The following is a 25,144-nucleotide window of genomic DNA, read 5'->3' on the forward strand; positions in this document are numbered from 1 at the left end:
TTACCCAATGGATTTTAGAGTTATAATTCAGTGGGTGAATGTGTGTATTTAAAGTATTCTGGAATATAAAACAGAACTTAAAAGTTACCTTGTTTCTAGCAACACCACAGCATACTAATAAGAATCCCACAATGAACCGAAGTGTTGGGTATTCATATCCCTCCTTACCACCTGGTTATCAGAACACAGCACCACCTAGTACAACTGCAATGCCACCTTCTTCCTTAAATTACCCAAGTGGGCCACAGGGCTTTAATCAGGTAAACTTTTTGGTGTTTTGTTTTTGCTTTTGTTTTTGTTTTTACCATGTTTCCATCTTTTGATTTAAATTGTGTAGACATAAAAAAGTTTTAGGAAGGTGTAATGAATTTTTTAACCAGTTGGAATAATGGATATTTCATAAGACTCATGTTATATTATATATTTCCAGAACCAAAATATTGACCAGGAAATCTAGATTATAGTTTTGTTATTTAGAGTGAAATTAAGTAACCAAGTCCTTATACACTTCTGTTTTCAACTGAAGATATTATAAAGGCTGTTTACTTTGAAATTATATTATCTTTAGACTCCCTTAGGTGCTAATCATTTAACTACAAGCATGAGTGGATTAAGTCTCCATCCAGAAGGGCTAAGAGTTATCAATCTTCTTCAAGAAAGAAACATGCTTCCATCAACACCTTTGCAGCCTCCTGTTCCAAATTTGCATGAAGATATCCAGAAACTCAATTGTAACCCAGAGTAAGGCTTCAGATAGCATTTCTTACTAAATATGACATTTATTCTAGAAGTTTAAGATTTTTTTGGAGTTTCATGTATTATAAACATTGTATAAATGTTAATTTTTGAAAATAGTTTTGCATACAGAAAAAACCTTAGGAAATTGCTTACTTTAATTGATATCTGAAATGTTCTAACTCAAGAAATAGAGTTGTAACTTACAAGCTGATTACTGCTCTTATCTGCTCTACTGGGACTCTGATACTCATTATCATTGTGGTGAACAAGTCCAAAGTATGGGGATTTGATTCTACATAATCCTTCATTTGCTCTCATCTTAAATTATTTTGTATAGCAAACAGAATTATGATACTCTTTTCTCCCTTCAAATGGATCATTAGTTTAAATGTATATGGTAACAACTTTCTGATAAATTGAATTTTGTTATTTCTATTATTTTCTTATTTAAGGTGTTTTTATTAAAGCCTGGGTCCAGGACCCATGGACAGAAAGAGCTGCCGTATTTTGTCATATTAAAAAAATTTTTTTAATGTGTTTTTGAGAGAGAGTAAGAGAGTGCATGCGTGCACACACACGGGAGGGGCAGAGAGAGAGGGAGACACAGAATCCAAAGCAGGCTCCAGGCCCTGAGTTGTCAGCACAGAGCCTGGTTCTGGGCTCAAATCCACAGACTGTGAGATCACGACCTGAGCGGAAGTTAGACGTGTAATCGACTGAGCCACCCAGGCACCCCACGAATTTTTTTTTTTTTTTTTACATTTATTCACGTTTGAGAGACAGAGAGACAGAGCACAAGTGGGGGAGGGGCAGAGAGAGAGGGAGACACAGAATCCGAAGCAGGCTCCAGGCTCTGAGCTATGAGCACAGAGCCCAATGCGGGGCTCGAACTCACGAACCGCGAGATCATGACCCGAGCTGAAGTCAGAGGCTTAACCAACTGAGCCACCCAGGCGCCCCAAATTTTGTTATTTTTAAATAGTCTTTTTAGAACGTTCAACAAAACAGGTCTTTTCAGTAATAAATTTAAGTTTGCATTTGCATATTTGGGTCATCACCTTGTAATTCCAGTGTAATATAGATTTATATAAAGGAAAATAAGTCATCTGTTAGTCTGAACTGTCTTATGCACAAGCCAAGCCAAAAAGAGACTTTATTTTAGTTATATAATAGTTGTAATTTTCTACCCTCTCTTTCTGAATAGGACTTAAATATTTAAATGGGACAACATTTGAGAGGACCTATTGAAGTGTTCTTTGTAATTTGATCCAGTGTTAAATGTACCTTTTGGAGTTTTCTTTTTTCCTCCAAAAATAATCATAACAACAACTGACACATGATTTTTACTTTGATACAGGTTATTTCGATGCACGCTGACTAGCATTCCTCAGACTCAGGCCTTATTGAATAAAGCCAAACTTCCTTTGGGACTGCTGCTTCATCCTTTCAAAGACCTAGTGGTATGTTTCACTAGTGAAAGTAAATGTTTTATGGGAAATTAACTTGATGGTGAAGAATTTTCTACAGTAATGCAAGAATCACTCGTAGAATTTATTTGAGCTATCTTTAGGAATTTGACCACTGACAAGTTCTTTTATTTGTAATTCAACCAGCACTTTTATTACCAAACACTTGAAAATGAGGTAAAATAAGTTGAATTTTAAAAAAATTCAAGAGGGACTAAATAGAAGTACTAAAAGAAAATAAATAAATCAACCATGCTATTTTAAAAAGTTGTAAATTATTTGCCCATTTAAAATACTTTACCCAGTCTTCCAGTTCTGCCATTCTGGGAGTAAATTTGTTCCTTGAGGAAGCTGTTCCCTCTGCTAAAAGGGAAAAACAAAGAAGATGTCCACTTTTATCCTAAGGCTCTGAGACCTTGACATATGGACCTTGACGTTTTTCAGAGGATTAATACATAAGTGAAGTAACTTTCCCAAAACGAACTTATATTCAGGCTTTAGAACTTTTAATATGTAGGATAAACTTTAAGTAGGAGCATAATTGGAGAGTTTGAGTATTTAAATATAATTTACTCTTACCTTACTTTGTCACGGTAATTTTATGAGAACTTGGTAAGCCTCTTAATGTAATATGAAGAAATCCTAATAATTTCCTTGGTCATGTCATTGATCTTAGAATGTTGATCCTTACTTTACCATCCATGTGAAAAATACACTGGATATTTACTATGTTTGATTTATAATATAAATACCTAATGAGAAAATAAATACTTAAAAATTTTTTTAATGTTTATATATTTTTGAGAGAGAGAGAGACAGAGAGCAAGCAGGGGAGGGGTAGAGGGAGAACGGGAGACACAGAATCTGATGCAGGCTCCAGACTTCAGGCTCTGAGCTGTCAGCACGGAGCCTGACGTGGGGCTTAAACTCACCAGCTGCGACATTATGACCTGAGCTGGAGTTGGATGCTTAACTGACTGAGCCATCCAGACACCCCAAAATAAATACTTGTTAAAGGCAGAATTTAATGAGAATGCTGCTGAAACAAACCAGTAGTTTTTAAAATTAGTACATTTCATCTACATATAATTTTTTTGTGTGGCAGTTTGAACACTTCTTTTTACCTTTGTTTTTTTCTCCAAAATTATAGTATTCCAGAAGTTACCTGGAAGGTATGGATTAATGTTTGGCCTTTAGACGTAATGATCACTCCCTTTAAAAAATTTGTTTTGTTTTTCTAGCAATTGCCTGTGGTTACCTCCAGTACAATTGTGAGATGCCGCTCATGCAGGACGTACATCAACCCTTTCGTCAGCTTTCTTGATCAAAGGAGATGGAAGTGTAACTTATGTTACCGAGTCAATGATGGTATGTTCTGGTTTTTTTTTTTTTTTTTTTTTTGAAACTTTTTCAAATTTCTCCTTGCATTGTAGGGAAAGCCAATAAGACAAATGTAAAGTTAAAAAAAAAAACAAAAACACAGCCCCAAACCCTTTCTTACTTACCTGTAATCCTTCCACTCAGAGATAACTTCCATTAACTTTTTTCTGTGCATTTATACTTCTATATAAAAAATTGTATACTTTTTGAACAAAAAGTGTGATAATATTCTGATACCTTTTTTTACATTTATTATATTGGGTATATAATAAATGGCATATTTCATGGTATTATTTAAGCCTATAATTTAAGAAATATTTTTATTTAGAAACTGTCCCATGCCTTTTCTCTAGGGTGAAAGAAATAAGTCCACAGAATAGCTGCCATTAGCTTCATTCACTGCAATAAGGAGGGAAGTGGGCAGTGCTAGAAGGTTAGTTGAATGTAGTTTTTTCAGTAATTGAGGAAGAGGAGATCTCTTTCAGAAGCTGTTAACAGTTTATATTTAAGGAATTTCATCTAACCAGTAACATTTTATTAGGATTAGAGAAGAAAAAGGGTATGCTGCTATCCACATTGAAAATTAGGTCTCTGGTGTACCTGGCTGGCTCAGTCAGTAGAGCATGTGACTCTTGATCTCAGGGTCATGAGTACAAGCCCCATGTTGGCATAGAGCTTACTCAAAAAAAAAAAAAAAAAAAAAAAAAAAATTAAAAGTAAAAAAAAGAAAATTAGGTCTCTGGAAGGAAATTTCATTAAGTATTGGCAAATGGAGAATTTAAGAGATTTTTTAAAACCATTTTTATTGTTTATATTATTTAAGAGTAAAGGGAGGATAGTGTAAGAACGTTATTTTTATTCTCTAATAATTCAGAAAATGTATTTATAGTGTTTAGTATGTCTTTAAAATCTTATGTATATGGGCTTCATTATGTGAAATAAAATTATAATAAAGGTAGAAGTTACTTTAGTTTGCAGCCCAGACCATTTCATGAACTATGGCTTACCCTTTAACATATGTAGGAATTTGAGTTTCTAAACAGTTAATGGGAAGACAGGTGCAGTGATAATTTAGAAAATATTCTTTGAGCTCTAGTGTATAGGCAACTGATGTTCCATAAAGGCCTCATTAATTAATGGAAGTGACCGAACTGTTAGCCTTCATTTAGCTTTAGCCTCTCAGGTATTTGTGCCATAGTTTTCAAGGGGCAGCTGAAAGCTATGGGGCAGCCAGAGGCTGTACATTTCATGTCAGTGTTAATATTCGCGTATGGTTATGAAATTTAACACAAGATTTTGTCTCACATGTAAGAAAATAATTAGTATTCATTGAATTTTTATCATTCTTTTAAGCTGTTTTAGGAAAGCAGCTTTAGTGAGAATTGAGACAAAGTGTAAATTAGAAGGTAGGAAAAGAAAAATCACAGTGATAGTAGCTGTAAAATCATACTTAGTACTATTAAGTATGGGGGAAACTTGAATAGAACTCAAAAACAAAGTGTATTTATCCTTTAATTTTTAGTCCATATTGGCTTATTTATAAATCTTCAAAATAAGAAAACTGCTAAATACCAGATAAATTGACCTTAATCCTTTCAGTTGTATCATTGTATGTTGTTAACTTACATAGTTCCTGAAGAATTCATGTACAACCCTTTGACCAGAGTCTATGGAGAACCTCACAGAAGACCTGAAGTTCAGAATGCTACTATTGAGTTTATGGCTCCTTCAGAATACATGGTAAGCTAGCTTGCTTGCTTGCTTGCTTCCTTCTTTTCTTATTTTTTGAGAGAGAGAAAGCTATTGCGCACACGGTGGGAGGGACAGAGAGAGAAGGAGAGAGAATCCCAAGCAGACTCCACACTGTCAGTGCAGAGCCCAACGTGGGGCTTGATCTCACAAACCATGAGATCATGACCTGAGCCAAAACCAAGAGTAGGACGCTTAACCAACTGAGCCGCCCAGGCACCCCGCTTTCATTTTTTTTTTTTAACTTTGCAGGTTTTTTTTTTTTAATTTTATTTTTTATTTTTTAAAATTTATATCCAAATTAGTTAGCATCTAGTGCAACAATGATCTCAAGAGTAGATTCCTTAGTGCCTCTTACCCATTTAGCCCATCCCCCCCCACAACCCCTCCAGTAACCCTCAGTTTGTTCTCTGTATTTTATTTTATTTTATTTTATTTTATTTATTTTTTTTATTTTTTATTTAAAAAAAATTTTTTTTAACATTTATTTATTTTTGAGACAGAGAGAGACAGAGCATGAACGGGGGAGGGTCAGAGAGAGGGAGACACAGAATCTGAAACAGGCTCCAGGCTCTGAGCTGTCAGCACAGAGCCCGACGTGGGGCTCGAACTCACGGAGCGCGAGATCATGACCTGAGGTGAAGTCGGCCGCTTAACTGACTGAGCCACCCAGGCGCCCCTGTTCTCTGTATTTTAAAAAAAAAATTTTTTTTTAACGTTTATTTATTTTTGAGACAGGGAGAAACAGCATGAACAGGGGAGGGTCAGAGAGAGAGGGAGACACAATCTGAAACAGGCTCCAGGCTCTGAGCTGTCAGCACAGAGCCTGACGTGGGGCTTGAACTCACGAACCGTGAGATCATGACCTGAGCCAAAGTCGGATACTTAACCGAGTGAGCCACCCAGGCGCCCCTCTCTGTATTTATGAGTCTCTTCTGTTTTGTCCCCCTCCCTCTTTTTATATTGGTTTTGTTTCCCTTATGTTCATCTGTTTTGTCTCTTAAAGTCCTCATATGAGTGAAGTCATGATTTTTGTCTTTCTCTGACTAATTTCACTTAGCATAATATCCTCCAGTTCCATCTATATAGTTGCAAATGGCAAGATTTCATTCTTTTTGATTGCCAAGTAATACTCTACTATATGTATATATATATATATATATATTCTCTATTATATTATATATATAATATATATACACTATGTATATTATATATGTATACACACACACACACACACACACACACATATACATACCACATCTTCTTTATCCATTCATCCATCGATGGACATTTGGGGCTCTTTACATACTTTGGCTATTGTCGATAGTGCTGCTGTAAACATTGTGGTGCATGTGTCACTTCGAAACAGCACACCTGTATCCCTTGGGTAAATGCCTAGTAGTGCAATTGCTGGGTCGTAGAGTAGTTCTATTTTTAGTTTTTTGAGGAACCTCCATATTGTTTTCCAGAGTGGCTGCACCAGTTTGCATTCCCAACCCTGCTTTCATTTTTTATATGTTATTGTATAAAATTATATAAATAATATGTTTTTATATAGTATATTACTTAGTACTAGATTTTAAATAAAACACTGTGTCATCTTTTACCAAAATTGTATGCTTTTAAATTTTATATGTTATACTTGTTCATTATAAATGTAGTTAAGTATACAGGGGTAAATTTGAAAAGTAAAAGTGTAAAGTTTCACTTATATTTCTTGTGCATCAATCCAGAAATTTACAATATAATATTGGGATCGTGTTTACTTTTAAGTCACTTCCAACTTTTTCCTAATAATGCCATGATAAACACTCTTTTGCAAGTACTATTATACATTTGTATGAATATCTAAAGTCTTGCATTTTTAAAATAATAATTATGCCCAACGTTAAATTAGCACTTTACATTTTACAGAATACTTACATTTAAAAACAATTTCTTTAGTGTTTTATTTATTTTTGAAAGAGGCAGAGTGCTAGCAGGGGAGGGGCAGAAAGAGAGGGAAACAGAATCTGAAGCTGGCTCCAGGCTCTGAGCTGTCAGCACAGAGCCTGAAGCAGGGCTCGAACCCACGAACAGTGAGATCATGACCTGAGCCGTAGTTGGACGTCCAGTGGACTCAGCCATCCAGGCGCCTTAGCACTTACACATTTAAAAAAATTTTTTTAACGTTTATTTATTATTGAGAGACAGAGAGACACAGAGTGTGAGCAGGGGAGGGGTAGAGAGAGGGGGAGACACAGAATCCGAAGCAGGCTCCAGGCTCTGAGCTGTCAGCGTAGAGCCCGATGCGGGGCCCGAATTCACAAACCACGAGATCATGGCCTGAGCCGAAGTCGGTCGCTTAACCAACTGAGCCACCCAGGCGCCCCAGCACTTAGGTATTTTTGATCATCACAAACAGTCTGAAATAAGCTAGGTGAATGTTGTTCCTGTCTGTAAGGTAGGAAAACAAACTTCGGTTAAGTGACTTGCTAAATATCATTTAAGTAAGTGGGAGAGCTTGCATAAAAATCCATGGCTTTGATTGGGTTACTATTTCACCATGCCATAATTTTCTCTAAATAAAGGGAATATTATTTAGCTCATGCTCTCTCTCTCAAAAATAAAGTAAACATTAAAAAAATTAAGAAATAAAAAATAAATGGTAATAGTTTTCTGTAGTGTAGCTGTGTCTGTTGAATTCAAGCCAAAAAATCAGAAGCCTCTGTTCTTTTGAATTGCCCTCCCTAGGGCTCTTTTGTCTCCCAGGTTTTACAAAAGTGGCTTCCTTTAAATTTGTAAACTTGCTTATTGTAGATGTTTTGTTCCTTCGTCACTTATCTCGTAGGTGAGAGATGGTATGGATTTGGCAAGTGATCTGTGCATAAGAATATAAAAGTTAGTATACCACATGCCCAGTTCTCATTGTGGTTTTTTGATGCTTTTTAGTGAATTGAAAACAAATCTTTAACTTTGGAATTTTTTATTTTATTCTATTCTATTTTAAATGTTTGTTTATTTTTGAGAGATGGCACACACGAGCAGGAGAGGGGCACAGAGAGAGGGAGAGAGAGAATTTCAAGCGGTGCTTGATCTCACTGTGAGATCATGACCTGAGCTGAAATCAAGAGTCAGATGTTTAACCAACTGTGCCACTCAGGCACCCCTAAATTTGGAATTTTAAAATATAGTTGTACTTTTTTATGGATTTTAGCTGAAATGCATTGGTTAAGGAACCAGCTCAGGCTAACTTGAGAAATCAAGTCACAGCTATAATTTCCCTATATTGTGAAATATTGTGTACATATGGAAAAGTCTGTAAAACATAAGTGTGTAGTTTACCAAATAATAAACACCTGTGTTAGTACCACCCAAGTCAGAATTGAGCATTGCCAGTACTCCCAGAATGCCTTCTGATCACATTTTCTTTTCTTCCTGTCCTAGAGAAAAACTCTTCTAAGGGCAATCACATCTTCATTTTGTGTTTTATAAGTATGTGTCTCAAAAAAATAAAGTTTTGCCTGTTTTTAAAATTCTTGTTATTTTTGTATTGTTTTCTCAATCCATTATTGTTTATAATTGTCTTAATCTATAGATAATGTTTGTTGTTTTGCTGTAAGTGGGCCAGACAGATGATAAGTTTAGATTTAATCCTTTGAAATGATTTATTGAGATCTTTCTTTTCTTCAGTTACGACCACCTCAACCTCCAGTGTATCTCTTTGTGTTTGATGTATCTCACAATGCCGTTGAAACTGGATACTTGAATACAGTTTGCCAGAGTTTGTTAGACAATCTGGATTTGTAAGTATCTTAATTCATCTTAAATTTGAAACTAGCAAAATGAATAAGTAGTGTCAAAATAGAAAAAATGCTATATAATTGTGTTCTAAAACTCCATAAAATTGATTCGTTAACTTTAGATCTCACTTTCTCTGAGAAACATAAATTTATTTTAACTTAAAAAAAAATATTTATTCATTTTGAGAGAGAGTGTGAGTGGGGGAGGGGGAGAGAGAGAGGGGACAGAGGACCCAAAGCTGGTTCTGTGCTGACAGCAGCAAGCCTGGTGTGTGGCTGAAACCCACGAATCATGAGATCACCACCTGAGCTGAAGTCAAACCCTCAACCGACTGAGCCACCCAGGTGCCCCTTACTTTTTTTAAATGAAAAAATTTCAAACATGTAGTAAATAGAAAGAATGTAGTGAACTTCCAGGTACTTATCCCTCACCTTCAATATTTTTAGCATTCATCTGTTCTTGCTTCATCTAATTCCTCCCATACATAAACACTTTTTTCCCCTTGAGTATTTTTACTCAAACCATAGTCAGCATATCCTTTTAACTATAAGTACTTAGAATTATTTTTAACCCTAAGATTCAAGTATTACACTACACAAAATTAGCAATAGTTCCATAATATGATTTAATCCTGGTTCTAGTTTTGGTTGTCTCAGAAATGTCTTTTTACTGTAAGTTTGTTGAAATAAGAATACAAACAGTGTGTACAAGTGGCATTTCATTATCCTATGTCTTAAGTCTCTTAAAATATCTGTATGTTAAATGGTTCCTTAGATACTTAGTGTAACCCATAAAAGCTAGTATGACTTTTCAGTGTAATGAAACATAGTGCTCTTGTGTTGTGTGGAAGAATGTGAAGTATCAAATCATATCAGAAGTGGACTTCTAAGTCCTTCACCTTGGTGAAAGGAGCCTCCTTGTTCTTTCTGGCATTTTTTTTTTTTTTAAGTTTATTTACTTGTTTTGAGAGAGAGAGTGTGTGCAGGAGCATGTGCAGAAGGGGCACACAGAGAAGGAGCGAGAGAATCTCAAGCACGCTCTTGGCTGTCAGCCCAGAGCCCCATGTGGGGCCTGATCCCATGACCCTGGGATCATGACTGGAGCCGAAATCGAGAGTTGAATGCTTAACTGACTGAGCCACCCAGTGTACCCAGTATTTATATTTTTAATTTAGATTGTATATGGGGATTGTCTGTTGATGTGAAACTCCACTGACTCATCTAAGCATGAGCAACAAGAATGAAAACTAGTTTGTCCCTCTCCTTAAGAAACTATAGGTCAACACATTTAAGTTCTTTAAGACAAATCCTCCTGTTGCTCTTTTTTTTTTTTTTTAAGGTTTATTTACTTTTGAGAGAGAGTGAACAGGGGAGGGACAGAGAGAGTAGGGGATAGAGAATCTGAAGTGGGCTCAGTGCCTACAGCAGAAAGCCCGATGCAGGGCTTGAACTCAAGAACCGTGAGATCATGACCTTAGCTGAAGTCAGACACTCAACAGACTGAGCCAGTGAGGTGCTCCTTACTGCTCTTCTTAAGACAAACAACATAAGAAGAGATTTGGGTAACCTTTAAAAACTTTTTTTAGTGTTTTTATTATTTTTGAGAGAGAGAGACAGACAGAGTGCAAGTGGGGGAGAGGCAGAGAGGGAGACACAGAATATGAAGCAGGGTCCAGGCTCTGAGCTGTCAGCCCAGAGCCTGACATGGGGCTTGAACTCATAGCTGTGAGATCATGACCTGAGCCAAAGTCGGACGCTTAACCAGCTGAGCCACCCAAGAGTCCTTGGGTAAACTTTTAAAAGAAGTGCAGTACTTAATTTATATTTTGGAATTACCATTTATGGTAATTTTTTAAAATTATTTTTGATAAATTAAAATCATCTACAAAGTTTTCACTACAGGAACATGAAAAGTTTTGTATACACTTTCAAGTATTTTTTATCTGCCATTTCCTGTGTGACTTATTTAACTTCATATAGGTGTAATGAGTTTTGGATTGCTTTATTATTGCTTGGTTTTGTTGATTGTTTGGCTTCTGCAGTGTTTTCACTTTGTGCAGGGTATGTTTTCATGCTAATTAAACATTGAATGGGTTGAACATTTATGTTGGGACACTTCCCATAATACCAAAGTAGTTATTTGCATGTTAACTCTTCACAGATATTATATATATATATATATATATATATATATATATATATATATATATATATATATATATATAATAAATATATATATTTATTTATTTATATGGGAAAACTTGATGAAATCCTCTTCTGAATTTGTTTATAGGCTTCCTGGCAATACTAGGACAAAAATTGGCTTCATTACGTTTGATAGTACAATCCACTTCTACAGTCTTCAAGAAGGTCTCTCTCAACCTCAGATGCTAATAGTTTCAGATATTGAAGGTATATATTATACACTTTAAATTATTGAAATGTCTTAGGAATTTTCAGTTTGAGAAATATCATGTTATAGAGTGTATACGATATGACTCTATTATATTGAGGGAAAAGACCTGGAGTATAAAATGATAAGCTTGTTGGAATTGTAAGAGTCCTTCAGTGTAATCCCTTATTCACAGAAGAGGAAACAGTAATAGAGGTAAAGTGAATTCTGGACAAGGCAACAAAAACAAGTTAATGTTCAAACTCAGATTAAATGTAGGTTTCTTTTTCCCTCATTCATTCATTCGTTCGTTCATTCAAAAAGTATTTGAGAATAGACATATAAGAGTAATGGAATAGAATAGAGGGCCCAGGAATAAACCCTCACATATATGGTGAATTGATTTTTGACATGGAAACCAAGGCCATTCAATAGGGAAAAAACTGTCTTTTCAACAAATGATTCGGAGGAAAATGAGCATGCAAAAGAATGAAGTTGGACCCTTACTTAAAACATATAAAAAAAAATGGATCAAAGATCTAAACTCAAGGGCTAAAACTATAAAACTCTTAAAAGAAAACAGAGGAAAATCTTTATAACATTGGGTTTGGCAGCGATTACCTGGGTATACATCAAAAGTAGAGGTAACAAAAAATAAATTGAACTTCATGAACACTAAGACCTTTTGTACATCAAAGAACATTTTCAAAAGAGTGAAAAGAGGACTCACAAAATTGGCAAAAATATATGCAGATCGTATGAATGATGCAGGATCAATATCTAGAACATGTAAAGAACTCCTCAACTCAATGATTAAAAAAAATGGCACAATTCAAAAATGGGCAAAGGACTTAAATGGACATTTCCCCAAAGAAGATACATGAATGGTCAATAAGCACATGAAAAGAAAAATGCTCAACATCATTAGTCATTAGAGATATGCTTCTCAGCAATAGCCAAACTACAGAGAGCCCAAATGTCCATTGACTGCTAAATGGATAAGGAAGATGTGCAATGTATATACAGTGGAATATTATTATCCATCAAAAAGAATGAAATCTTTCCATTTGCAATGACGTGAATGGAGCTAGAATGTGTGATGCTAAGCAAAATAAATCAGAGAAAGACAAATACCTTATGATTTCACTCGTGGGAATTTAGAAACAAAACAGATGAACATACGGGAATGGGGGGAAGAGAAGAGAGGGAGACAAACCATAAGAGACTCTTAATGATAGAGAACAAACTATGGGTTGACAGAGGGAAGTGGGTGGGTGATTGGCTAGGTGGGTGATGGATACTGAGGAGGGCACCTGTTGTGATGAGCACTAGGTGTTGTATGTAAAGTGACAAGTCAATAAATTCTCCTAAAACCAATATCGCACTGTGTTAACCAAGTAAAATTAAATAAATAAACAAACAAACCTCTCAAAACCAAAAGAAAAAAAAAAGAAACACGAATCACAACCACAGTGAGATACAATTTCACATCCATTACAGTGGCTATTATCAAAAAAATAGGACATGATAAGTTTTGACAAAGATGTGGAAACCCTGGAACTGTCATGCATTACTGATGGGAATGTAAAATGGTACAGTGCTATGGAAAACAGTTTGGCAATTCCTCAAAAAAGTTAAACACATAGTTGTCATTATGATGTAGCAGTTCTACTCCCAGTATATACCTAAAATAATTGAAAGCAGGCTCAAACCAATACTCATACCAAGGTTCATAGCAACATTATTCACAGTAGCCAAATATGTAAACAATTCAAGTATCCATCAACAGATGAATGGATAAACAGTGTGGTATATACATATACTCAAGAATGAAATTCTGTTGCATGCTATAACACGGATGAACTTTGAAAACATGCGAAGTAAAGTAAGTTAGGTGCAAAAGCACAAGGATCGTATGATTCTGCTTATATGAGATACTGAGAATAGGCACATTCATGGAGATAGAAAGTAGAGTACAGGTTACCAGGGGTTAAGGAGTTACTATTTAGTGAGTACAGAGTTTGCGATGATGTAAACAGTCTGAAAATACATAATGGTAATGGCTATACAACATTGCGAATGTATGTACACTTAAAAATGGTTAAGGTGAGGGATGCCTGGCCGGCTCACTTGGTAGGGCATGTGACTCTTGACCCCATATATTGTGTATATTTCATAACCACAGTTAAGAAAAATTAACTCAAAACTCATAGACTGGAGTGTGAGATTAAATTTTTTTTTTAATGTTTATTTATTTTTGAGAGACAGAGGGCATGAGCGGGGAGGAGCAGACAGAGAGGGAGACACAGAATCTGAAGCAGGCTCCACGCTCTGTGCTGTCAGCACAGAGCCCGATGTGGGACTTGAACTCATGAACTGTGAGATCATGACCTGAGCAGAAGTCAGATGCTTAACTGACTGGGCCACCTAGGCGCCCTTTGAGTATGAGATTAAAATAGAAGAAAACAGAAGTAAATCTTTGTGACCTTGGATTGGTTGATTTCCTAGGTATAACACCAAAAGCACAAACAACAAAAAATAGAAAAATAGAAAAAATAGAAAAAATAGGCTGGCTGGCTCAGTCGGTAGAGCATTCAACTCTTGATCTCAGGGTCATGAGTTTGAGCCTCACATTGGATGTAGAGATTAGTTTGAAAAAAGAGAGAAAAGGATAAATTTGATTTCTTCAGAAACTTCGTGTTTCAAAGGATACCATCAAGAAAGTGAAAAGACTGTCCACAATATGAGAAAATATTTGCAAATCATATGTCTGATTAGGAATTTATATCGAGATTATGTAAAGAAGCCCTACAACTTAACCTGAAAAGGACATCTTGATTAAAAAGTGAGCAAAATATTGGAATAGACCTGTCTCTATTCAATACACAGTGTTCAATGGCCAATAAGCACTTGAAAAGATGCTCCATATCCTAAATTATCAGGGAAATACAAATGAAAACCACAATGAAATGCTACCTTACACTGACTAGGATATTCAGAACTCAATTTTTTTTTTTGCTGCTGTCAGCATGTCTATGAATGTCCATAGAAGCATCATGAGTATTGGTTTTGTGGTTACAAATAAATTTTACCGAGTAGGCAAATTGGCAAATATAGAATCCATGAATAGTGAGGATTCACTGTACATCTTTAAAAGGTAGTACTTGAGGAGAGCTCCCTTCTGTCTTGGTTATTTTAAATCTCACAAAAAATCAGCTTTATTTCCTAACCTGTTTACCCAGATACTTACTGCATTGTTCGCTGAACAGGTGATTCTGATGATGGGCCAAATTGTGAATTCAGTGATGTGGTCCAGCCTCTCAATTTTATACATAAGCTGATAGATGGAATGTCCCTTGCTGTATGTCACATAGCAGGGATTTAAAAAAAGACAGTAACAAAGTATTTTCAAGAAAGTGGAGAAATTACAACTCTCATATACTGCTGTTTGGAACGGAAAATGTTGCAGCCACTACAGAAAACAGTCTGTCACTTCCTCCAGAAGTTAAACATAGAGTTACCATATGATCCAGCAATTCTACTCAATATTTATATACTCAAGAAAATTAAGACTGTGCCTGTGAATGTTCATAGCAACATAGCCAAAAAAGTAGAAACAACCCTAATATCCATTAGTTGATGAATGTGTAAACAAAAAAATGTATCTATACAATGAAATATTTGTCAATGAAAGAGAATAAAGTACTGATAGATGCTACCACATGGGTGAGCCTTGAAAACATTTTGTTGTGTAAGAAGCCAGTCACAAAGGACCTCATAGTGTGACTTTGTTAGTACGATGTGTCCAGCGTACACAAATCCAGAGACAGACTGGCAGCTGCCTAGTGCTGTGAGAGTTGTCAGGGTCATGAAGAATGGCGGCTAAGTCATGTGGCATTTCTTTTCGGGATGATGGGAAGGATCCGGAATTACTGGTGATGGTTGTGTAATTTTGTGAACATATTAAAAAATTACTGAATTGTATCTTCTACGAGGGTGAATTCTATGTTTTATGAATTGTTGTTTTTTTTTTTATATTACGTTTCTTTATTTTTGAGAGGCAGAGAGAGACATAGTGCAAGTGGGGGAGGGGCAGAGAGAGGCAGACACAGAATCTGAAGAAGGCTCCAGGCTCTGAGCTGTCAGCACAGAGCCCGACGCGGGGCTCAAACTCACGAACTGTGAGATCATGACCTGAGCCAAAGTTGCACACTCAACCAACTGAGCCACCCAGGCGCCCCCATGTTTTGTGAATTGTATCTCTGTAAAATTTGTATTGAACGTTTTCTAGTTCTAAAGAAAAACGAAGAAATCTAAACAGAATTTTTATGTGACAGGTCAAGTAAATAATGTTTCACATTATTTTTTTGGTATTACTTTTTACAAAGGTTGTAATGAGCCTTTTTTTAAAAAATCACAAACAGTACCAAAATGTAGAAAGTGAGACTTCTCATAATCCGTCACCACCACCGACATTTCCCTTCCCCATTTGCTCCCTTTTTAAGGAAGAGAATTTAATTCATAAGTAACAATAAATTTGAATCCTGAGGAGCTCATCTGATGTGGTCAGTTAGCCTATCTTCTGATGTAATTGATTTTGTAGTTTCAGAAGTATAGGCACTGGTGGGGGCCTCATTTATGAGAGTATCTCCTTTTTGAATGACAGAGCAGTTGGTGGGCTATGTGACTTCTTTGTAAAGACAGCTTTCTTGTATGTCATCTTATTCAACATTTTTTTTTTTTTTAATGATAAGAATGCTGGCTTCTAGGTCTAAGCAAGAATGTAAAGTAGCATTCTAAACTGTGTCTTTAACCTAAGAAGCAGAGCACTTCTGCAAACCCTTACTGAGTGCTTATAGATCAATATTTTCTAATATGATCTAATATGATCTAATATTTTCTAGGAGGCTATTTACCTTATACATGGTAACAGATAAGTTGCAGTAAATACCTAAATAAATGCTACTTTGGTGGCTTTTTGAACATGGGTAGACACTGCTGTATATGTAATAGTAGAGAAGGTGGCTTTTCTTTAAATATGGGGGCAGTTAATTGTATCAGTGTTAAGTATTTGGAACATCTTTAACAATTAAGTTTTGTTTAAAAGAAATATTTATTTATTTTTCAGATGTTTTTATACCTATGCCAGAGAACTTATTAGTAAATTTAAATGAAAGTAAAGAGGTAAGGCACATTTTCCTATCTGACATACTTAATTATAATATTGAAGGATTATATTTTCAAAATGAACTTTAAGTAAAGTTTTGTTTGTTTCTGAGGTATTTTTAAGACGTGTAACATTTTATATTTGCTGTTAGTTAAAATTCATCAGATGAACAGCTCTTGAGTTTACCCTTGAACTGATGGCTTTTAAGTCTAATATAGCAAGATGCTTGTAATAGGGTAGAAGATAAGCCTATTGCATAAAGGAGGAAAACCTGAAGGAAACCTGCCTTGCCAGCCATTTGGGAAATTGGGAGGGTTGCTCAGATAAGCTTCTGGTCACTACATAGAAGCACTTTAGCTAGGCTGCTTTCAGTGCCCTTTGCTTTTCTGATTCACAGAGTGTCATTGGGGTCAGTTCAGAAGAAACTTATTACCTGCCTGGAAATTGCCATGACATAATACAGTGAGAGGTGAACAGAATGTGTCTGAAGGGGGGATGTTGTCTACCCTGTACATGCATATATGCCGTAGGGGTAACATTTTAACTAGCAAGTCTATGGTCTTAGCTGTTGGCAACAGTGACTTCACCATAGTGTGAAGTACATTTTTTCCCTTTGACTCTCCTTATTTGTACAATAAACCTGAATAGGTAGTTGTTTTTCATTTTGTTTTTCTTTTGTAGTGGTATTACTAGTTGGCAAATTTACTGGCTATCTTAGACTTTTCAGTAGGGAAGAGTTAAACTTGCTTTGGAACTGAAAAGAATAATGTGTGTAGAGGTGATTGAGAAGGCCATGTTTCATGGCATTAAAATAAAACAAATCTCTAACCTGTGATGGTTCTTTTGGATACATTTTGGACTTATAGTCTTGCTGGACTACTGCATGTGCAAGAACTGTAAGGCCCCAATTTTGATTTGTCTTGCTTGCCAATTTATAATGTTGACTTAAAATGGCTTTCTTGTCATTTGACCAACTTCATTGTTTACTGTACTGTCTGTAGATTATCTGACCATCATCACAACTCGGTGTCTTGTCTACTGTATTAGTTACTGATTTTTTGTGAAAAAAAATTTTACTTGTAACACCTTTGAGTTTTCTTGCTTTATTTTACAAGCTTGTTCAAGATTTACTGAAAACTTTGCCACAAATGTTCACCAAGACCCTGGAAACGCAGAGTGCCTTGGGTCCTGCACTTCAGGCTGCCTTTAAGCTGATGTCCCCAACTGGTGGTCGAATGTCTGTCTTTCAAACACAACTTCCTACTCTTGGAGTGGGAGCCCTGAGACCGCGAGAGGAGCCCAACCAAAGGTCTTCTGCTAAGGTGAGGGTGTCATCACATGTATGTTACTGTACATGGTGGTGTTCTGCTCTGTCCCTTTGACCACAAAGCTTGTTTCTCATTTACTTTTCAGTTGTGGAGAGTAGGGAGTATAAGGAAATAGATAAAGCATTTCTCTTTTATGTCATAATTTCTATTTTATTACATTTTCTACCTGATTGACTCTTACTTTACTGTTGGATATTTGGCATGCTACTCACAATGCAGCCTGCCTTTGATGAGAAAGTCTGGCAGCTAAGGAATGTCCCTTCTAGGGACAAAGTAGAACATGGATAAACACTAAAACGTAGTCATAGTTTGGTATACTGACTGCCATAGAATTGCTTTTAACACCTTGTATGTATAAACTTAATTTGAGATGAGTATTTTTCAAAAGATGATGAGAGTTGCCATGTGCTACAATTATGGTGTCAGTCCTGGAGTCTGTCTCCCTAAATTTTGCTTTTTAGATGTATGAACTTGAGTAGTTAATTTCTTTGCCCTTCTCTTTCCTTATGTTTATTTATAAAGTGAAAATAATGGTAGTTACCTGCTTCTTATAGTAGTTCAAAAGGCTGAATGGATAATACACATGAATTGTTTAGAACAGTTTCCAGCATAGTAAACGTTAAATCGATTACCGAAATTAGCATAATAGGTATACTTCTTTTTAAAAGTAAAACAAAATAGGGGCACCTGGGTGGCTCAGTTAAGCTTCTGACTTCAGCTCTGTCATGATCTCATAGTTTATGAGTTCGAGCTCTGCGTTGGGCTCTCCGTTATCAGCACAGAGCCCACTTCCATCTTCTCTCTCCCTCTCTTTCTGCCCCTCCCCAGCTCACTTTCTCTCGCTTACTTGCTCTCTCTCAAAAGATAAAAAATAAAGGTGAAACAAAGTAGAAAATAGTTAAGCAGTACATATTTTTTTACTGAAAAAGTGAAAAAATATTACAAAAATAAAGGATTTTTTTAGACTACCCCCCAAGGCTACCTGTTAACATCTTGGTATATACAGACAGATTTTAAAATTTTATGACAATTTAGAGGCACCTGAGTGGCTCATTCAGTTAAGTGTCCTACTCTTGATTTCAGCTTAGGTCATGATCTCACAGTTTGTGCGTGGGTTCAAGCCCCACATTGGGTTCTGTGCTGACCTTGTGCAGCCTGCTTGGAATTCTCTGTCCCTCTCTCTCTGCCCCTCCCCTGCTCCCTTGAGCTCTCCCTTTCAAAATAAATGAATAAATAAAGTTTTAAAAAACATAAAAATTTTATGACAATTTAATTTAAAATTTTTCTTTATATAACTTATTATTAATAGGAAATTCACTTGACACCATCCACTGACTTCTTTAAGAAATTAGCCTTGGATTGTTCTGGTCAGCAGGTAGCCGTTGACTTATTCCTTCTTAGTGGACAGTATTCTGATTTGGCTTCTCTGGGTAAGTTCTTCCTCATGACTATTTTTTTTCAAATGAATGTGAAAATGGTATTTATATGATAATATTCCAAATAGAGGACAAAGTGAAGGGATTTTTATTCCTTTGGGAGAGTTAATCAGTCTACTATAAACCTTTTGGTCTTCTACTCTAAATATTTATAATAGAGACTTTTTTATACTATTTAAAAGAATGAAATTTTCTTTTCTGATAATACTTTGGGAGGCTAAGGAAGAATTGATTCAAATACCAGTAGTTTTTTTGGTGCAGTCAGCACTTAATGGCAGGATTTTTTAAAAGTGTGTGTTCTCTTCCAGGTTGTATTTCTCGGTATTCAGCAGGTAGTGTCTATTACTATCCGTCTTACCACCATCAGCAGAACCCAGTACAAGTACAGAAATTACAGAAGGAACTACAGAGATACCTCACTCGAAAAATTGGCTTTGAGGCAGTCATGAGGATTCGGTGCACGAAAGGTGGGACTTTTATTTTTTAACATATGCATAGAAACGTTGCTTTTGATACCAGTAAATACACATTTTCAGCTAGTCTTATTTCATGTTTGCTCTTCTAAGGTATTTTACTTACACTGATGGAATATGCAGTTAATAATAGATAAGGAGTGCCTTGCTTGTTCAGTCGGTAGACCATGGGACTCTTGATCTCAGGGTTGTGAATTCAAGCCAACATTGGATGTGGAGCCTAGGTGAAAAAAAAAAGAATGGAGAAGAAACATTATAAAACGGGGACTCTTCTGAATATACCAAAAGCCACTGAATTGTACACTTTATGTGTAATTTTTATAAATTTTTTAGTGTTTGTTTTTGAGAGAGAGAGAGAGGGAGGGAGGGAGGGATGGAGGGAGAGAGGGAGAGATTGTGAGTAGGAGAGGGGCAGAGAGAGAGGGAGACACAGAATCTGAAACATGCTCCAGGCTCTGAGCTGTTAGCACAGAGCCCAAGGTGGGGCTCGAACTCACAAACCGTGAGATCATGACATGAGCTGAAGTTAGAGGTTTAACCAACTAAGCCATCCAGGCACCCCTATGTGTAATTTTTATGGTATGTGAATTATATCTAATTTTAAAAAATCATATCCCTCCTCTCCCCCCCGCCCCACCAAAAATAGGCATGGATTTTTATTCCATGTCTTGAACAGAAGTAGTAGTAGTGAAAGGTGTTTTTTTTAATAAAACAATTATTTTTTTAATTACAGTAATTATTCATAACAAAATTTTTTATTTAACCATTTAAAAGTATACAGTTGAATGGCATTAAGTACATTTTCTTTTTTTGTTGTTTTGTTTTGAAGTACATTTTCATTATTGTGCCACCATCCCCACCATTGATCTTACAAGTAGGAGATCTTTTTATTTGTGCTCTTCTCTATCTGCACTGCTACTAACCTTGCCTCAGTGTTGCTTTGGAAATAGTCTGAAAGTTTCAGAATGCTTTAATCCAGTGTATTTTTCAGGATAAATGCCTGTGGCTGCTAAATGATAATAACTATTCTCTTAGGAAAATGGGAAATAATTCCAGATATTTTATTCCTTCACATTATCAACCTGGTTCTAATCTTTCATTCAAATTTTAAAATAATGCTGTTCTTTAAGAGGTGTGAAGCAATCATTTTTTTAACTTATTTTTTTTAATGTTTATTTATTTTTGAGAAAGAGAGACAGAGTGTGAGTGGGGGAGGTGCAGAGAGAGAGAGAAACACAGAAACCAAACTGGGTTCCAGGCTCTGAGCTGTCAGCACAGAGCCTGATCATGACCTGAACCAGAGTCAGATGCTTAACTGACTGAGTCACCCTGGACTCAATCTTTTTTTTTTTTTTTTGCAGTGGAAAGATTATATGAAATATGTAGCCAAAAAGATATCAAAAGATAAGGATCCACAACCTGTCCACTAGATAGATGTTGAAATCTGTTGGTCAAACCATTTGCCAAATGGAGTTCTCTATTATCATTGTAATAAAAAGAAAAAATGATTGAGTGAAACAACTGGTAATAAAACATATGTAACATCTTAAGTAAAGTATCAAATAACACTTGTATAAGGCTGACACATCTTCAAACAACTCAGGTATTAGTGTCACTCATAACCAGTTAGTTACCACAGTAGCTTCTTTGGGTTTCTGTTTATTTTTGTGCTCTGATTGGCTGGCTATAGATTGGAGGTTCCTAAAACCCTCTCTTTGGGTTCAATTTATTTGCTACAGAGCAGCTTACAGAACTCAGAGAAACATTTTATTTACTTGATTGCTGGTTTTTTATAAAAGGATATAACTCAGGAACAGCCAAATGGAAGAGATGTGCAGGGCAAGGTATGGAGAAGGCAAAGGGCATGGAGCTTCTGCAGCTTCCATGTTCTCTCTGAGTGCTCCACTCCTCCCAGATCTCCATGTGTGCACCAATCCAGATGCTCTCCGAAGGACCCCATCCTTTTGAGTTTTTATGAAGACTTATTTACATAGTCATGATTGCTTAGATTATTGGCGGTTGGTGACTGTATCATCCTCTAGGTCCTCTCCCCTCCCTGAAGGATGTTGGTGGGGTAGGGGTTGAACTGAAAGTTCCAGCCTTCTAATCACATGGTTGGGTCCTCTGGTAACCAGCCCCCATCCTTAGGTTACCTAGGTTCTTGCCAAAAGTCACTCCATCAACATAGCAAGAGACACCTTTGTGACTCTCGTCACTTAGGAAATTCTAAGAGTTTAGGAGCTCTCTGCCAGAAATGGGTGAAGATCAAGTATATATTCTTATCATAAATCACAGTATCACATCTAAACCTTTAGATTTACTCTCTGCCAGTGTGATAAGTGACAGGGATAAAATGAAAATATATAAACGATTTTGATAAAGTTTTCTCTTCTAGGTCTTTCCATTCATACCTTCCATGGGAACTTCTTTGTTCGGTCAACAGACTTACTGTCTTTGCCTAATGTAAACCCAGATGCTGGGTATGCAGTACAGATGTCAGTGGAAGAGAGTCTTACTGACACTCAGTTGGTTTCCTTTCAGTCTGCACTCTTGTATACATCCAGCAAAGGTAAGGTGGGGTGTTTTTGGGGGGGGGGGGAGGTGTGGATTGTTGTTGTTGTTTTTGTGGCAAAGACATATAACATGAGATCTATGTTTTAAGAAATTTTTAGGTCTACAATCCAGTATTGTTAACTATAAATACAATGTGTTGCAGCAAAGGGAAATTTTTAAAATTTGGTCACGTATTCATTGGCTTAGAATAATCTCCCTTACTTTTGGAGGTACTCATTTCTCTTAAACCAAAAGAATGTATTTCTGATCTTAAGAGCTTTGTTGCTATCCTTGGTAAAGCCAAGATGTGTCATATTTATTTTCCTTAACCAATCATATTTAACAGATATTTATTGAGAGTCTACTTAGTGTGAGGCTTACTGTTTAGAAAAAATCTTGGTATTTCCACGTTGCTTTTCAGAAAGATGTTACCAATCTCTGGTCTTACCAAGTGCCCTTTTCATTTTAGCCTTTGTGTGTGTGTGTGTGTGTGTGGTGTGTGTGTTTAGTTATTGTTGCTGATATGATAGGGTAAAGATTATATGTTTTCTTTTGGCTGTCATTATTATCATTATTCTGGTCTAGAATAGAAAATCTAAACAGCGTTACCCTTTATTGCAGATAGTTCTTCTTTCTAAAAGTAATTTGTATGAGCTCCTTATATGTACCTGTTCATTGGTCTTCATGTATCCATATAGGCTGTAATATGGATATTACATTTTTTGTAATATGGATAGTTTTTTTATTTGTTCTTTTACTTTAGTGTTCCAGATCTTGCTGATTAGAAAATTTTTAAAAATTAGCTTGATATTTGATGCTTCCCAAAAGGTTTTCATTTTTATTTCTGTATTTATTTTTATTATTGTGGGTAATAATTACCAAAAAAAATATATTAGTCGATTTCTTTTAAATTTTTTTCTGTGGTTAAAGAGGAAAGTATAAGAATTCTCTAGACTTTAAATATCAAAACAGACTCTAGAATACATGTGGAAGGTAGTGTTTTTTAAGTTTATTTTTGGGAGAGAGAGAGAGCATGAGCGAAAATGAAGGGGGGGACAGAGAATCTGAAGTGGGCTCTGCACTGGCAGAGAGGAACCTGCTTGGGATTCTCTCTCTGTCTCTCTCTCTCTCTCTCTCTGCCCCTTCCCCACTTGTGCTCTCTCTCTCAAAATAAATAAATAAACTTAAAAAAAAAAAGAAAAAAGAAAGAAAGTAACCAAAAGGTTTAGAAAAGAAATTTTTAAGAAGCGAACATGTTACCATAATTTATGATTCCTTTTCAGTAATAACTTGAACAAAAAGAATTTTATAGTCAAAAAATGAAAGAAATAAAAGTTAATGAGTTTTTACTCATTAAGGCTTTGAAACTATTTCTGTTTATTAAATAATCTTTTTGGTTCTAAATTGAAAAGAAATGATTTTTCCAAGAGACTTGTATACAAGTTTTTAAATATAAGTTGTCCCTTACTGTCATTTATATGTTTTCCCCAAAGGTGAAAGAAGAATTCGTGTTCATACTTTGTGTTTGCCTGTAGTTTCAACTCTGAATGAAGTCTTTCTTGGAGCTGATGTTCAAGCAATTGCAGGGTTATTGGCCAATATGGGTAAGAATTGTTATCACCTATTGTAAATATTTCACAAATAATAACATTAGAAAAATCTGGAGAGTTTTATTTTGCTTTAAATTTTTTTCTTAAATTTACTTTTAGAGAGAGTGAGCGTAAGTGGTGGAGAGTGACAGAGGGAGAGAGAGAGAATCCCAAGCAGGCCCCACACTCAGCAGGGAGCCCTGTGCAGCGCTCATCTCATGACCCTGGGGTCATGACTTGAGTCAAAATCAGCAGTCAGATGCTGAACCGACTAAGCCACCCAGGCACCCCTTATTTTTCTTGAAATAATTAGCTTTAAGGGGCATCTGTGTGGCTCAGTCAGTTAAGTGTCTGACTTCGGCTCAGGTCATGATCTCCTGCCTAGTGACTTCAAGGCCTGCATCAGGCTCTGTGCTGACAACTTAGAGTCTGGAGCCTGCTTGGGATTCTGTGCCTCCCTCTCTTTCTGCCCCTTCCCTGCTCACGCTCTTTGTCTCTCTCTTAAAAAAAAATAAACATTAAAAAAAAAAATACTTAACTTTAAAGGTTTCAGTGTTTTGGATTCTGTGTATGCCTCCTAAGTAACTACTTGAATGGAAGGAACTTTTTTTTTCCTTTATTTAAGCAGCTTTATTAAGATATAATTTATGTGCCATATCACTTAACCTATTTTAAGTCTGCAACTCTGTTATCTATGATATATTTACTGAATTGTGTGGCCATCACCTCAATCTAATTTTAGAACATTTTTATCATCCCAAAAAGAACCTCATGCCTATCAGCAGTAACTGCCCACTTCCTCTTTTTATCCCTCACCAGCTTTAGGCAACTACTAAACTGCTTCCTGTTTTATAATCTGCCTGTGGTGAATTTAAATAACCATATTTTACTAAATGTTCAATACTAAAGGTTAGTAGCTTTCTTGTGAGGTCTGTAACTTGGATTGCAAGAGACAGTGAAGTTATGTAAAGATCATTATTCTTGGAGTCATGGAATTTGAGATTGAAAACCAGTTTACTTTTCACACATAAGTTTGCATTCTTGGCCAGATCACCTGAGCTAGAATTTATTTATTCATACCTTCAGTTCTT

General features: G+C 36.0%; 1 protein-coding gene across 4 annotated transcripts in view; it reads left to right on the forward strand.

Moving 5' to 3' along the window:
* Positions 1-25,144, forward strand: part of SEC24A (SEC24 homolog A, COPII coat complex component) — a 70,479-nt gene that overhangs the window by 29,168 nt on the left and 16,167 nt on the right. For all 4 annotated transcript variants that reach the window (XM_027076661.2, XM_053221134.1, XM_053221136.1 and 1 more), the window contains 13 exons: positions 100-260; positions 569-741; positions 2,096-2,198; positions 3,446-3,572; positions 5,215-5,324; positions 9,006-9,118; positions 11,409-11,527; positions 16,636-16,691; positions 17,790-17,996; positions 19,312-19,432; positions 19,747-19,905; positions 22,307-22,480; positions 23,958-24,068. In XM_027076661.2, the coding sequence (XP_026932462.1) occupies positions 100-260; positions 569-741; positions 2,096-2,198; positions 3,446-3,572; positions 5,215-5,324; positions 9,006-9,118; positions 11,409-11,527; positions 16,636-16,691; positions 17,790-17,996; positions 19,312-19,432; positions 19,747-19,905; positions 22,307-22,480; positions 23,958-24,068 (1,734 nt within the window). The remainder of the gene's footprint in view (positions 1-99; positions 261-568; positions 742-2,095; positions 2,199-3,445; positions 3,573-5,214; positions 5,325-9,005; positions 9,119-11,408; positions 11,528-16,635; positions 16,692-17,789; positions 17,997-19,311; positions 19,433-19,746; positions 19,906-22,306; positions 22,481-23,957; positions 24,069-25,144) is intronic.

This window comes from Acinonyx jubatus, chromosome A1 (genome assembly GCF_027475565.1).
Source record: "Acinonyx jubatus isolate Ajub_Pintada_27869175 chromosome A1, VMU_Ajub_asm_v1.0, whole genome shotgun sequence".
Taxonomy (NCBI): domain Eukaryota; kingdom Metazoa; phylum Chordata; class Mammalia; order Carnivora; family Felidae; genus Acinonyx; species Acinonyx jubatus.